The following is a 16,515-nucleotide window of genomic DNA, read 5'->3' on the forward strand; positions in this document are numbered from 1 at the left end:
AATATAATTTGAATTTTATAGTTTTATTTCAGAATTTGAATTATTTTTACATAAGAAGGAAAATGTAATAACAATTACAGTGGTTTAGCAAGTAGAATCAGAAAAAAAACCATTTTCTTGCAATTCTTTAAAATATTTGTACTGACCATATTCTGTTCATGCCAGGATTATTTTCTGTCAGGAATTATGTCAGAAGTATAGAAGAATTTAGAGTTATTTTCAATTACAAATATGCAAATTAATTGTTACATACATTTCTATAGTGATATTTTTGTGCTTAAAGACTCCAGAACCAGAAGCTTCACGTTTAATATGTTTTGTAAAAATGTGAAAAGTTCAGTGCTATGCCACTTAATAGTACTATCAAATTTTCAAAGACCACACTGTGGTATCTTACCTCTTTTCTTAATGGATCTATCAATGCAATAAGAAAAGGAAATTTATTAATCAGTTCCACATACATGTCAACCATTTCATCAGGACTTTTGAACTTTCCCCTGAGTATTTCGTATTTTCCTTTAGCCTAGAAAGTAAAGTAAAATCATAAAAGGTAAGGAAAGGAGTATTTTATAAACCAGAGTAGTAACGTAAGCATTCAGATCTTGTGTCAGTCATATCTCTATTAAGGCAGCAGACTGTGAGTTCTTCAATAGGGACACATTCACTTGTCTGCTTTACAAGAAGTGGTCAGCACATTGTTACAGAAGACTGCCTACAGTAACCGCGGGTTCCAGTGCGCTCATGCCAAAGTCACTGAAAGATGCCACTCCCAGAACAAGGGAGATCTATTTCAGCATTTCCTAGGCAAGTTTTACAGAACTTTATCAGAGAGTTAGCAATATTTGACATTTTTATTAAATCTTGCATGAAGAAGCTCACTTTTCACCTCCAAAAAAAAAAGCTTTTTTTTTGTCCTCGTTCTCATAAAGCAAATATTGCTAGGGGAAAGGAGTGCACCCTCAGTGCTCAAGAACAAGATACTGCCTTTCCTTGCCGCTTTCTCCTTTAACTAAAAAACAACAAACCACAGTTAGTTTAAAACTAGTCATCACTATGGGAAGCACAAACTGCTTCCCATAGGATTATTAAGGGCACACACTCAAACTGTGCAAGAATACCCAGTGCTTTAGTGACTTAACAGTTCAATAACAGAAAGTTACAGAATTACTGATAATTCATTGGTTAAGAATTTGCTCATTCAGGTATAGGATGCAGATATCACGAACTGTCAGGAAAGCAACTGCTTTCACAGAAGATATTAATGACGGCTTTGTCACTACAGGACACCCAAATACACAAGATCTCATGAGATGTTAAATGGACTAGGAAGTTTCTTTTTCTGCTTAGAGAGAAACCTCATTGGTCATAGAACAAGGGGCAAGAACTTTAAAACCAGTTGGAGATAAATAAACTTTGTCAAATAAATACCTTGAAAAATAAGAATTAAAAACTGAATGTTGATACATAATGAGATAAATGTTAGAGGGTATATATGCACATACCATAGTAAAAATACACAGATTGTCAAAGTAGTTTGAGGTAAACAACAGATGTAGTATAATAACATAGAGAAATAAGCATAGAATCATAGAATCATTTAGGTTGGACAGGACCTTTAAGATCATAGAGTCCCACCGTTAACCTAGCGCTGCCAAGTCCACCACTAAACCATGTCCCCACGTGCTGCACGTGTCCCCACACGTTTTTTAAATGCCTCCAGGGATGGTGACTCCACCACTTCCCTGGGCAGCTTGTTCCAACGCTTGACAACCATTTTGGTGAATTTTTTTCCTAATATGCAATCTAAACCTGCCCTGGAGAAATCTGAGGCCATTTCCTCTTGTCCTGTTAGTTATTACCTATTTGGAATATTGTGTCCAGTTCTGGGCCCCTCAGTTCAAGAAGGACAGGGAATTGTTTGAAAGAGTCCAGCAGAGCCACAAAGATGATGGAGGGAGTGGAGCATCTCCCTTACGAGGAGTGGCTGAGGGAGCTGGGTCTCTTTAGCTTGGAGAAGAGGAGACTGAGGGGTGACCTCATTCATGGTTATCAATTTGGAAAGGGTGAGTGTCAGGAGGAAGGAGCCAGGCTCTTCTCAGTGACAGCCAATGACAGGACAAGGGGCAATGGGAGCAAGCTGGAGCATAGGAGGTTCAACCTGAACATGAGGAAAAGCTTTTTTACTGTAAGGGTTACGGAGCACTGGACCAGGCTGCCCAGAGAGGTTGTGGAGTCTCCATCTCTGGAGACATTAAAAACCCGCCTGGACGTGTTCCTGTGCAACCTGGTCTAGGTGATCCGGCTGTGGCAGGGGGGTTGGACTGGATGGTCTTTCGAGGTCCCTTCCAACTCCTAATGTTCTGTGATTCTGTGATTACCTGCGAAAAGAGACCAGCACCCACCTCACTACAACCTCCTTTCAGGTGGATGTAGAGAACAATAAAGTCTCCCTGCAGCCTCCTTTTCTCCAGGCTAAACAACCCCAGTTCCCTCAGTCACTCCCCATAATTCTTGTGCTCCAGATGCCTCACCTGCCTTTCTCTGGACACACTGCAGCACCTCAGTGTTCTTCTTGTAGTGAGGGGCCCAAAACTGAACACAGTACTCAAGGTGCGGCCTCACCAGTGCTGAGTACAGGCAGATGATCGCTTCCCTAATCCACACTATTTCTGATACAGGCCAAGATGCCATTGGCCTTCTTGGCTACCTGGGCACACTGCTGGCTCATATCCAGCTGGCTGTCAACCAACACCCCCAGGTATTTCTGTGCTGGGCAGCTTTCCAGATACTCTTCTCCAAGCCTGTAGTGCTGCATGCATATAGTGGTATGAAGGAATTACAGAAGTATATTTGTGTAAATAATTTCTTATTCTTCATTCTTGAAAGCAAGGTGGGTAGAAGATAATAATTTCATTTATACCTTGTGGTGAAATGAAAAAAAAAACCACCAGGATTTGCTGCTTAATACTTTAATTAAAAATCATCTGAGATGTAATGTGAAATGAAGGTGGTTTGTTAAATAAAGCACATACTAGGTGTTTGGCCATTAAAACATTTTTGCTATATTTAACACAGACTGATCTGAAAAATCTTATAAATAAATCAAGAAAATTAATAAACCTGGCTGATGCATTGGAATAATTGAAGTTAAATCATCAAAGTTACAGGGATTCCTGCAGGTAGGACACAAGCTGCAACGGGGCTCTGCCTTGGTCCAGTGAGCTTTATTTCATGCAAGGTGCACCACCAGTACGCTGGTACAGCTGCCGTGGCAGGATAAATGCATTCTCACTGCTCCCCCTGCATCAAGCTACCAGGAGGATGTCTGCATGTCTCCTCCCTTTGCACTCACAATCCAATACAATATCTGCTGCACTTGTAGGACCGTGTATAATTTACTATAATTTATAAATGCAGAGACAATCCTTCTGGTTTGCTTGATTGCTGCCTTAAAAATGGAGTTAGGAGCATCTAGATGAGGTTGCAATGTCATCATAAATAATGTTAACAAATAGCTACATTCCTTTTAAAAACCAACAAAATAGATATTGAAATTAACTTACATAATCCATTAATTCATGAGCAGCACAGTTTATGGCTAAGTACATGTCTGTTCCTAGCTCCAGACCTATATTGTTGCAAACTCTTTGCATCAGGAGTAGCGGTTGTTCTAGATTATCATATTCCATTGTGAGGCAACCTAAGTGTGATATTCTTTTCAAGGCTTGTGGCTGAAAGTAAAACAAAATTCATCACTTTATTTGCACACATGTATATACATAAGGCCTATATAAATATTTTCACTGTCATTTCAGTTTGCATTTAGTAATCAAAACAGAAATCCATTCTCAGAAATCACATTAGCAACTTTAAGGACAATCCTTTATGAATAAGGGGTAACTAGGTGCTAATGAGCAGAAAGCTAAGTCCTTGGAATATCTCTAGCCATGTAGCTCTCACTCTTATATGGCCAGTACTGGTTCACAAAAAGATTTTAAAGGCACTTTCAACAACGACTGAATTGGCAGGGAAGCTATGTAGAAGTTTCTGGTGCTGTGGACCACCCCTTTGCCACGAAAACATATTCTCCACTTTTAAACAGCTTTTGTTCATTTCTCCTCAAGCACAACTTTGATACTGCCTTTATGGAGTGTTCAAGAAACACAAGGATCTTGCAAGACTTCTAAAAGGAACAAATTTCACAGAGGGGAAATACCACTATCACAGCTGCATGGAGTTGCAGCGTTCCTGGACACAAATTACAAGCAGAGTTGCACTGAGCAAATATTTCATGTGTCCTTCTATTGTTAGGTTTTTTTGAAGGTTTTTCAAACACTGATTTTTAACTGGAAAGTCTGCGAATTTTGGATTATGAAGAATGACACTAAGTTGCCCAGAAAGAAGCAGGACATAATCCTGAGTTAGACTGGAGAAGTCAACTGGAAGGCATTGGTTTTGAAGAGAGAGAACTACAGTGGACAGAACAGAGGCCCAGCTACAGAAGATATGTGAATGTTCCTTCACAGAAAAAATTAGAAAGAAAATGCAGGTCAAATTGTTATGAGATTAATTTGTAACAGTCTGCAAGGAGAGATGATCTATTTGTCTTGTTGCTTTTGAGCACTAAGCTGCAGCAATAGACAGCACGAAAAGCCCCAGTCTTCCTGCAGTTAACGTGATACAGAGGTTACGTCTGCATTTTCGTGTGATTTTCGAGGCACCCATACGGTGCGCCTTGTTGCATTCTATTAAAAGCATTGTTTATCTTTACAAAAACATTTATTTCTGTCTACTTTGTACTTCTGTAACCTAAACAAGTTCTTCTTCTGCTTCCTCACCGCTACTTTGTAATTTTTCCTTTTTCTCCCTAAAAGTTTAAACTCACATGGTGCTTCTGTCAGTTTAAAATTCAGTCCCACCACTACCTCCTTTCGTTTCCTCCTGTTGAAATAAATGGATTCTTTTCAGAGAATCTAATGCATTGCTTCCTTGTGCACATCTTAAGGAACTGCTTTAACTTGCAACTGCAGTACATATTGTGAGAAGAATATGGAAATTACCTACCAGAAAAACACTGGCCAGCTGATTAATGATGAAGAATTGTGTGATGTTTAAGCAACAAAAAAAAAATCAGAAAACTTCCATTCATCCTCTCTTTTGTATACTCTACAACAGCAACAGTTCTCACCTGATATTTTAATTGTCTTAGAACGGAGAGCAAAACTGGCATGGCATTTCCATCCCACTACTTGGAAAAGTCATCTATAAACTACAGGTTTTGAAGTGATTAAAAAAAAATCACTTGAGTCATATAAAATAATGTCCTGTGCACTATTCTGAGAGCTGCCCTTTTAGCTACTGGTTTGTATCTGCTGTTATCTGTAACCTGAAACAGGAACTGGGAACTTCATGCAGCATGACTAAGAGGAGAGCTATGCTCCCAGAGTTAGGAAACAGCACAATATGCAAGTCTTACAGGTAACAGTTTTATAGCCTACATGATCAAAAGGGCATGTTCTCTACTGGTGCTACAGGACTGCAAAATGCACATTTGGATAATTTACCAGGATTTCTCTATGAGAAAAATGGCCAAATTCCAGAAGAATTTCCCCTTTCTGTTATTGTTTCATGGGAAAGGAAGGTATAGCCAGAAGAATCCAAATTATTATGTAAAATATGAGCATTTGGAGTATTTAAAAGTCTTGCCTTGACCTTTTGAAAATGGTAATGTAGATTAATGTTTCATTTCTTAAGAACATTTTGGTTCCCTGCTGCTGTTAATACTTTGCTGAAGGCTTAAAATGAAAATTTCTTTTCTTACCGGAGCTTTCTTCCCTGTATTTTGTGATTTCTTCCCTTTCTTACTGTCTGCTACTTGAGCACTGGGCTGTTGGGAGTGAAAGAAGAAATCAAGCAATCTCATGGAGAAGTCCAAAGACACCAGAAAGACCACAAAATTAAAAAAAAAGAAAGTTGACTGAATTTTGGTCTGAAGAGATAGCAAATATATCAGTTAGGAAATAGCTTCTGTTTTGTCCTGAATACTATCAGCAACTATCTAGTTTTATTTTGTGGTGGTAACTAATTTCAAATGTTTATTTCTATGTGGGCATCACAGCCACCTTTTGCAAAAGATTCCCACATAGCTAGTCAAGAGCACAGCGGATCTTGGCAATGAGAATCTAGACTCTGTACTTGGAGAAACTCATCAGCCTCGCTTTGCAAAAAGGCATATGCACATACTGAGATTGATATACAACAGTAACAGTATCGTGAATAATATATGTTGCTTGTGTGCAAGACTCAGCAAGATTAGAACCATATATTGTACATTCACTGTGATACCATTCACGGCCTGTGTACTTCTTCAGGTAAACAGGAAGTCTCACTATGCTTAGAACAACGTTTTATTCTATGCTCATTAATTCAATATCACCAAATGACCAATGTTTTATTAACCTGTCAGAGAAACACATGTTCTATTCCATGCCATAAAAGGAAACCTGGTAACAAGCTAAATATTCCATGGTTAAGCTTAAAAAGACAGTAGTAGTAGAAAGCCCAAGAGAGTACATCACATTATTACTCCATATTTCTATTATACCACTTTGCCTGGGGGATCCAACAGTCTCATCATTTCTTTCTGAATATCCAGAACTCTTTCCATGCCCTGAAATTAAACAACAGTAATCTTCAAAAGAAAGAGAAATTATTTCATTTTAGCAGCTTAAATCAAAAGAGAGAGAACACTTGCTCTAAATGCAGATCTTAATATAATGTCTTTTAAAAAAAAAATATTACAGACTTCCTCAAAACAAACCCCCCCACTGACAAAACGCAGTCAAGTGCCCAATGATAAAGGGTTAGTAGCAGTGGAATGAACAGGAATATTTCATGATGTTTCTGAATGGGATAGCAAGAAAAGTAGTATCTTCTTCCCCAGAAGGAATCCTTCTCAAGTCTAACAAGTAAGCAATGTTTGGATCTGTGTAATATCTGACGAGTGAGAAGATGACAGTCACTGTTCACAACTGTGACTATATCTAAGACTTCCTAACTGGAAACTACCAAAATTGAATGTATTTAATCTTACAACATTTCCAGGAAGGAGGGAAAAAAAAATCACTGTCTTCATTTAAACACAGGAGAATGGAAGGACACTTCAACTAAGTGAATCCATTGCTTTTAACACAAGACTCTCTTTCCTTTTCAGCTGAGTTAGTAAAGGTTCAATGCTAACTTCATAAATCACATTTCAGATTTTCTTAAATTGTGCCAGTAAAGGAATACTGAAGGGGGCAGAAGTCAGTCACAGCTGACAACACATCAACACAGCTACGTTTTTTACACTGCAGCAAACAACTACTACTCTCCCATGAGCACTGGCATTATAACTTTGAAAGGTACAGAATTAGCAACCTTATTAAGAGCTCTTGGTGACAATTCTAAAAAGTTAAAGGAAAAATAAAAAGAAAGAGAATCAAGCTTAACTATTTTTTCAGGTCACCAGCATACAGAGTAGAAATCACAGCCCTAATGTAGGCATCTTGTGCAGATACATTCTTTAATGCAACACATGGCTAAACAAAAAGAGAGGGTTGATCCAGTCTGCCTCATCCATCCTTTTTGCCCCTTGAATAGATTTTGTTCTGCTTTGTATTTCCTTCTGTCTTCACAATTTCATTTCTAAGGCAATTTATTCCTAAAGATTTTATGCTTTCCTGTGAATTTGTTATGAGTTTTGTATGCTCTAATAATCAATCAATACTATTTATAATCTACTAATGTAAAGTCAAATGCTAAAAAAAATCAAAATATCTTATTGTTGTGTAACACAATTCCCTACATCTTCTTCAATGCACTGATTTTTTCCTCTATTTAACACGTTTAACTTGAAATGTCTAAAAGGCTTCTTTTAAGTTCTCTACTTCATCTTTAAATCTTCATCTTCTTTATTCACTTCTTTTTATGTTTCTTGTGTTAGAAAGCTGCACTAACCCCTTGTTAAAACTTTAGCCTTGTAATTAAAATAAAAATGAAAAATGCAGTTTTTAAGGACTATGTTGAAAAGATCTATATGCTTATGTACATATATGGTTTATATGAAGCCTATAGAATATATTTATGAATGAATTGAATGAATTGAATGAATGAAAACAAAAATTAAACAGTACCTGTGTGAGTGATAACTGAACTGGTGGTATAAGCATAACTTCTTTCACTAATTTCAGTTTTGCAGGTGAATTTTTTTCACAGTTCAACAGAGTAACCATTGGGAGAGGTAGAGTCATTTCTTTAGGTGAATCCTGTAATTGGGAGTGCCATGTGAAAACAGAAATGTTAAAAATCAGAATAATTTCTTTTCTATTTTAATTATGGCACACGGTTCAAAGACTGCTACAGGCAGTGGCCTTAAGGATGTATTCCATGAGGTATATTTAATACCACTGTCACAGGGGACTACAGGCTTCAGAATTCTTGAATAATTGAGATTAACTGGAATAAAGTAAACAAAATTATAAAAGTCACATGTACCTGATTGTGTTTCAGCAGTGCAATATGTAAGTACAACGGGATGCAATTAATGGTGGCACCAGCTTTAGCTACAGCAAGTGATGTTCCCCCAATGGCTACGCTGCCACACAGCACTGGTTCAACGGGTTCTGCAGGTGGGAGCACTTTCTCTGCAACTGATGTCTTCTTCCCTAGAAGACAGAGAAAAGTAGCTAAATATTTTCTTCGTTTAAAACCTGTACTTATGTATCACAGTTATATGAGTAAATATGATATTGTCATTTCGATATGCACTCAATATATTACAAAAGAACCAGTTCTTTTTTTGAAGCTCAGTCTTGTCATTTCTTCTGTATGAAATGACCTTGCAAGTAAGCAAAGTATCTGTCCTTTCTCTGGTGTCAAATGTATTTCAAAGCCATTTCTTTTAGAGCTCTTTCAGCCACTGAAATCTGTATTTTTATTTACCTGTGTTTATACCCAGTAATGCCGTATCATTATTCAGGTTCCTTTTTTTAATCTTGATTTCAATATTCTTTATTGTCCTCCTTATATGATCAGCTTTTCCATAAAGAACGTGGAAGATTACATCATAAGCTGATTGGAAGTGCTCATACTTGATTTCTTCTAATAAAATTAGGCCTATTACAGTTAGATTTTCCTATGGAAAAACAGGTCTTTTAAATATTCCACATGCATAGTCTTGTTAATTTTTCGAAAAACTTATTTCCCTTTCAGATACAATGGAGTAACTTTTGCCAAAATGCTTGAAAACTAGCGGTTCCCACTCTCATATTTATTGCATACAGTGCTTATATCAAAACATACAGCAAGCACCTACGTGAAACCAAAATGAGTGTTATGATTTTCAAGAATCATATGCGTTGGGTACTTTTTTGTAAATCTGTCCAACTACTTTGGTCCCAAACTCCAATTTTTCTGATAGAAGGACCATACAAGTTTTGATTTCAATAAAATATAAATACTACAGAATACAACCGATATTTTATGATAAAATATTAATAGGACCTTAATTGGAACTGTAGATTAGGTTATATATCATTTGCATACTACACACAGATTCTATACCTATCATATTGAGGATGAAGAGCTACACACATGGACAGTCATAATCAAGTACTGAGTAACTCTGACAAACTGTGATGTTTTGCAGAGACACTTTCCGCTACACCACTTTGTAACCTGCATAAATCACAACATAGATGCTCCCTCTGAAAGCACCTGATACTGGGAGTTACCATCTGTTAGTGGTCCCCTGTAACAACAAGTAGCTTTATAATCATTGGCTCCTAACAGTCAGGTACTGCTTTTAACAATAATATTACAGTCAATGTCACAACTAAATAGAAAGAAAATGCAATTAGTAAGAACAAGCAATATATGTATCAGCAGAAGTTTGAGTAAAAGTATAATATAAAATGTGATGATATCTGGATGGACCTGATAACTGCAGATGTTACATTTCAGGTAAAAGGTGAATTTACAGTGTACACATCTAACATATTAACTGGGAGGTTTTACTGATGATTATGACAGCTGAAACTGAAAAACTGATGAGAAATAACAATTTGACAAAATTTTCTGCCCTTCCAATATATGAAAACAAACTTTTTTTTCTTTTCCTGAGGGTAATGTACATATGGAGGTAACATATGGGGCTTTTTTAACTTTGGTGTTTATATTTTTTGTAGTTTTTTTAAAAACTGTTTCTCTACTCTCACATTTTCCTTTAGTAGCACTGTTTGCTTACTTCTTTTTACTCTGTACTGCCCATCATTCCCATCTCATTCCCTTCCTTCCCATCTCAGTCCCTTCCTTCTTTCTCTTTTGCTTTGCCTTATTTGCTCCTTTTCTCAGTTAGAAACTTCCCTTCCTCCCTTCTTTCCAATTTCTATCTTAATTCTATTTCCATTTTCCTATTCAGTTCTGTGATTCCTTTTCCTTATCATTTTCATTTTTAGTCTTCATTTGCATCCTCCTCCATTTTTAGTCCTCGCTCTGAAGAGTAATAACCTCCTGTCTAAGCCAAATGTAAAACAAAGGCAGAAACTCTCTTCAACCAATGCATCTGAATGATGAGAAAAACTCTGTATTTTCCCCTCTCATTTCTGCAGTAGAAACTAGGAAGATTTAGGACAGAGTAAACAAACCCTTTGAACATGAGACACTGTGTCATGTGCAGGTATTTTAGCACCTCTATCAATATCTGTATTGCATAAAATATTAAAATAACATAAAATAAAACCTGGTTTTGCTGCTTTTTTTTTCCCAGGTAGTGTTGTTGCTGATGGATCGCATGGCATAAGGGCAACAGTAGCTTCTGCTGCTTCTCCCTCTTCCTTTTGTATTTCTTTTCTTTCTTCTACTTTTTTGGTAAAGTATTCGCTGAGGACAGAGGCATAAAGATTACTGGCTCAAAATACTGTTAGACGTGTGACAAGCAGACAAAGGATACAGGCTAAAGAACATGCTAAGAGGTGGTTTATGGGCATTTATTTAAGCTTCTGTCACAGACTCATTGTGTGAAGCCGGAGAAGTCAATATATGTCATTATTTTCTGTAGCTATCTGCAGTATCGGTTAAACAAGAAGAACCACAAGCAAGCATTACAAACCTTAAAACACACTTTTCCAATCACACTGGTTTGAAAGTCAGCTCTGTGCAACTTAGTGTGAAGGATGTATCTTAGCTGCTTGGGTAGTAACAGATCTTGTCATAACTTCATGACATACAACAGCTTGGCCTAGGTTGCTAATCCACCAGGTCAGTTGTGCACCGGTTATCTAAGTGGCTGCAAGCTCAGAAGTGGCTGAATTTCAATTACATGCACAAAGTGGAAACTGCATACATGGGTCACAGACACCCAATTCAGGCAAATTGAGTATGTAAGACATTTAAAGTAGTGTAAGTAATGCATTAAAATCTTATTTAGACTCACTTCAGCTGGAAGAATTTCTTTCCAATTGAGTCCATATTCTTTTCAGCAATGTTTCCACGAAGCTAATCCATGTGGAAGGCAATTACGTCTGTTTGCTACAGTCTGGGCAAGGTGTAGCAGTACAACCTTTACCCCTACAGCAATGTTTCATTCCTCTCATTGCAGCTGGAAGAAACACTTCCAACCACAGAAGAGGATGACAGACCATAGTACTGCTTCCAGGGCAAAGAAAGCCATAATGTTGCCAGGTAGCTCCCCTAATATTACCACAAAAATACATTCAGATATATCTGTGATGCTTTTACTTTACGTCTTTTGTCTTATTAAAACCAGACATACTTCTTTGAATGGAAAAATGCGGCCATTATGTTTTACTTTAGGATGCTTCCAAGAAGTAGTATTTGTATGAAGAAAATAAACATGGATGTTTAATAAAGAAACTATGTTTCCAAAGAAACTAATCACCCACAGTAAGAAGACTTTTGGAGCAGCTTGCTCAGATAGAAGACTTCACCAGATCTGAAAACTCTATGTATATGTGGACTAGCTCAATGCAGAAGACACACACATAGGCCTTTTGTTCTGCAGTGCAATGAACAGAAGAAGTGGTCACAGCTTGAAAAAACATCCCCACTGAATTAAACTGGCATTGAATGAGTTTCTTAAATGGAGACTTTGACTTATGAATATGTTCAAGCTTTTTTTTTCTTAGACACCCTTATTTTTGTATCCCAGGTATGATACAAAAAAAATATATATAAAAAAGCATGATTTTCATATCATAATTATGAAAAAACAGGAAATAAATAGTGCAATGTATCTGAGATAACACATCACAAAAATGATAGTAAACACTGAATATTCTATATGTTTTCCATTTACAATATAAATTAATGGTGTATATTTCAAATGCAATAATTTGCATAATATGCAAGACCTACCCAAGCAGCTTATCAATTTTGCACTGGTCAGTAGGTTTCAAGTCTCGTAACATAGTGTTCAGTGATTCATTCACCCATTCCACTGCAGTATTAACAGAGTCACTTCTTTCTTTCTCATCAGCTTTACTTGTTTCAGGTAAAGCATCTTCAGGTATTTGAGAATGAGAAGACATTACAGCAGAACAAATCCTCTGCAAAAAATTGTAAAACGGCTTAAACCACTAATTTCTAACTTGGAAATGTCATTTGAAAGACTAAAAAGTATATGTGCATCGCAACTCTACAAGTACCTATTTCCAAAACTATTGTTTGGTCCACTTGTCCTTTTTCATCCAGCATCTTCTTCCTAGGCTCTTACACTTTGGTAATCACAGACATTATTCAAGTTTCTCATCCCAAATTATAACTACTTAGGCAAAAACCTCCTGACCTAACTTTTTTATACATATATTTGGTTATAAGAATAGAATGGAGTTATTTTAAAGACCATGCAGTCATTATGACATCTTTTATTGCAGTTGTTGGCAGCTTGTTGTACCATGATTCACCAGCATTCATGCCTAAAGCCATTCCTTGTGACTGGTTACATTTTATCTTACTTAGGTAATTTAAACATAACTTTTTGTACCACTAAAGAATAAATGATTCTTAAGAAAATTCACTTAACGAAGACATAATTTACAAATATCAGAGTGTTGACTGCATTAATAATATTAACTTCACATACTGCAAATATCTGTGAAATTACATTTAATTGAAGAATGAAGTGAACCATACTTTAATTGAGGGAAAACAGAAATAATTACTCCACAATAGCTAGAGTTGCAAGGAGAGTATGTTGAGTATTTCAGGTTGGGAAGAGATGGCAATGCACCACCAGTTTGGCATGGCAGGTGCTAGATGGATATGTTTGATGGATATGTTTGACTTAACTGTCACCCACATCAGCCTATTAACTCAGTGTAAAAATGTGTCTTCTCCTATACTATATTTTTCACCTACCCTATATTTTTCTGAAACACTCATACAAATAGAAATATAAGGATTTGAAAATGAAAAAAAAAGAAAAATGTAAAAGAAAAATGAACATACAGGGCTAGATATGGGTTGTAAAGAAAAGCAACATGATCATTAAGACAGACAAAAAAACAATATTCAAAGAAGCACTTTCACATCCCACTCAACATAAAGGTAAGTATTGTTTAATTCATGGAAAATAAAGTTTTTGTAGTTACTGCCACTATCTAACTTTTCATGACAGTTTTTTTTTTCTAATTTACAACACTATTTACTCAGCTGTTGAGTCATGGGGATTCATATCCTTGCACTAAAGATGGAAAAAAAATGTTCCTTATGAATTGAGTAGAATAGTAACTCTCCCTGATATTGTCTTACTAAAATAAATGAAATAGGAAGAAGCAGCTCATACCTTCTCATAATTTTTAACTGTACAGTATATTTCCACTTCTAACGTTGGCTGACCAAGTCCATCAAGAACTTTTCTTCCAACTAATTTGCACATTACTGGAGCTTTTGAAAATTTAGAAATGTAGTTAGCCTTAAATAGAAGAGAAAGAACTTAATAAAAAGTCAATTTCTATGCAAAGAGGTTTTTAAACCATTAAATATATTTAAATCAAATCCAGCATGAGCAAATCCATTTATACATCCCAGTATTCAAACTACTGCACATTTACTTCTATATTATCTGCTTAAAAATGAGATTCCAGAGAACAGATCCAACTCATATCTGAGCATGGAAGTCCAAAACCACATCCAGGTTACATGAACAGGTGTTTTATTTGGCAAAGTTTGTGATGATTATCTCTTTATTCCTCCTAGAAAGCTGGCATTTGTCCAAAGCTTACTTGGCTTTACATTGAATAACAAAAATAGTCATTGTGCTACTCGTGCTACTCATGAAACTCATTTCTTTTAGAATTCACATAGCCACCATCTCCCCTGTGCAGTGAGCTGCTAGAAAATAATGATTTTGTCCGTGGATAAGATCCTGAAAAAATACACGTCTCTCCTGTCTCATAAGGAGAGAAGAAACTTGGACATGAAAAACTCTTAGAAATCCATACAGAACTTTACTAGATTCTAATGTTATCTTAAAATTCCTATTGCATGCTTTCATTTATTTATCTATTAACAAGTAAGTATTAAGCTTTAAAAGAATATAATTTTTTCCCTAGCAAAAATACCAGAAACAATCTTCAACCAAAATCCTCCTGGTCAGAAAAGTTCTTATGTGAAATGCTAAGCATAAAATTTGGTACGTGCTGCAGACAGGGAAAAATGAGAAGTATTTTCAGAATATAATTCTTACTTATAGAAAGTACTTAAGGTCCTAGATATCTAATAATTTTCAAGGCTGCTTCTCCAACTACAGTACAGTATTTGTGCATTAGTACAAATACAAGTACAGTAGCTCATGTGTCTCAATCTCAACCAATGCAATAATAAAGATCCTCACAGCAGCAGATTTAATCTGGAAGGAAGCTTGTCAGCAAGCTCCTCAGTAACAATTATAACCACTCCTTTTGCAGACTCCTCTCTTACAGAACATTCTTGCTGTGAGGTTATTTATCACAATGACCAAACTCCACTAGAAGTGCTTTTTTGGTTCGACAAAACAGAGCGAACAAGGCTGGCACAATTTTAAGGAGTTGCAGGTATACTGCACCTAGAAACAGGGCACAAGATAACTGATGTAGCTAGGGCTCACTACTCCACGGGAAATCGGGGATTTTAGGCTAGCAAGGTTTGAGCCCTGTGAAAAGGTTAAAACCTAGACTTCTGGCAGGCAGAGTTCTCTTACTTCTTCCAATACAGTCTTTAATGGGCCTGTTGAACTGTCATCATCCAACTAAGAGAATACATTCAGGGCTTTGTCTGTGTTTAATGAACACTGATGTTGCTTTTAAAAAAGGATTAAGTTGCTACCTGAGGTTTACTACATACTTCCTTACTAGTTTCACTCTTCAGTTTGGTATCAGACAATCACCAAACCGTAACTTACGTTAATGGTAAAACTAGGACAACTTATAGCTACACAGAAAAGGAACACACCAAACACCAAGCAAAGCAAGAACAGCTGTTAACAGATATAATCCCTTTCACTGGTGATGGCAAAGCACCTGGGAATTGGAAATGGTGTAAGATGTAATGAAGTATCTCATTTCCACACCCACTTTCACATTAGAAAACATACTTGAAATTAATTTTTTCAGGAGTTGCTCACTATAGTAGCCTTGGCAATTCCAGTATCACCACTAACAGATGTTTCCTTAGGACTACTGTCTACAATATTTTGCCAACTGGGTATAGATAAAATTGGTCTGGTTCTTGGCACTTCTACTGAGGCCCATGTGCTTTTCAGGAACAGCTGCAGTGCAAGTAGCACCCAGTCTCTTGTTGCCACTGGCCAGAGACATTAGGGACATCTGTCTGCATCCTCCCAAGGCAACATACTTGTTATGTGGAGACAGCAACCAGCGGAGGCCAAGAAGCCCCACTGCTGCAGAGATATATTTGGCCCAGCATCAAAGTGCCACTGGCTACAAACACAAAACCAACACAGACCTTTCCTGGCTCAGTGGGAAATTATTTATGCTTAATTTCAATCACAGAGACGTTGAGCTCCTCGCATCAACCTAATGGTTTATCAAACCCTTAGGGCAGCAGGCAGGTCTAGGGCAGGGAGCACCTCCCTTCCCTTACACCAAGCACAGCGCCCGGCGCCCATGCAGGCAGCTGGGAGGGGGCTACGGGAAGGCCCCGTACAGCTGACACCCATGGGTGCCTCGGCGAACTCCCACTCCACGTCAGGTAGGCCCCTGCTCGCCAAGAAGAGTCCCCTCCGGCCCCGCTCAGCCCGGTCTGGAGGTGCGGGGGCTCCCCGAGGAGGCTTCCCCTCCCCGCGCTACCAGCTGCCCGTAGAGATCCGCGGGTCGCAAGGGGAAGAGGGCGTTGAGCGCTTCTTCCAGACGCTGCGGCACTCGGTGGCCTCGGTAGTACTCCTCCGCCTCCTGCCGCGGCTCACGGAGCCTTCGCTGCTGCTGCAGCCGCCGCTGCCCCCCCGGCTCCATAGCGGGG

At 37.6% G+C, this 16,515-nt stretch overlaps 1 protein-coding gene across 1 annotated transcript; it reads right to left on the reverse strand.

Moving 5' to 3' along the window:
* Positions 1 to 397: 397 nt before the first annotated feature.
* ENO4 (enolase family member 4) lies at positions 398 to 16,508 on the reverse strand (the record flags this gene model as incomplete). The annotated part of the gene is made up of 10 exons (XM_010186860.1): positions 16,347 to 16,508; positions 13,844 to 13,972; positions 12,415 to 12,605; positions 10,781 to 10,920; positions 8,536 to 8,705; positions 8,175 to 8,306; positions 6,605 to 6,670; positions 5,822 to 5,887; positions 3,564 to 3,731; positions 398 to 523 (listed from the first exon to the last, which is right to left on the reverse strand). Coding segments are annotated over exons 1-10 (1,350 nt in total), but the record flags the coding sequence as incomplete, so codon positions are not given.
* Between the last annotated feature and the right edge of the window lie 7 nt (positions 16,509 to 16,515).

The sequence above is a fragment of the Mesitornis unicolor genome, unplaced genomic scaffold (assembly GCF_000695765.1).
Source record: "Mesitornis unicolor isolate BGI_N332 unplaced genomic scaffold, ASM69576v1 scaffold12636, whole genome shotgun sequence".
Taxonomy (NCBI): Eukaryota; Metazoa; Chordata; class Aves; order Mesitornithiformes; family Mesitornithidae; genus Mesitornis; species Mesitornis unicolor.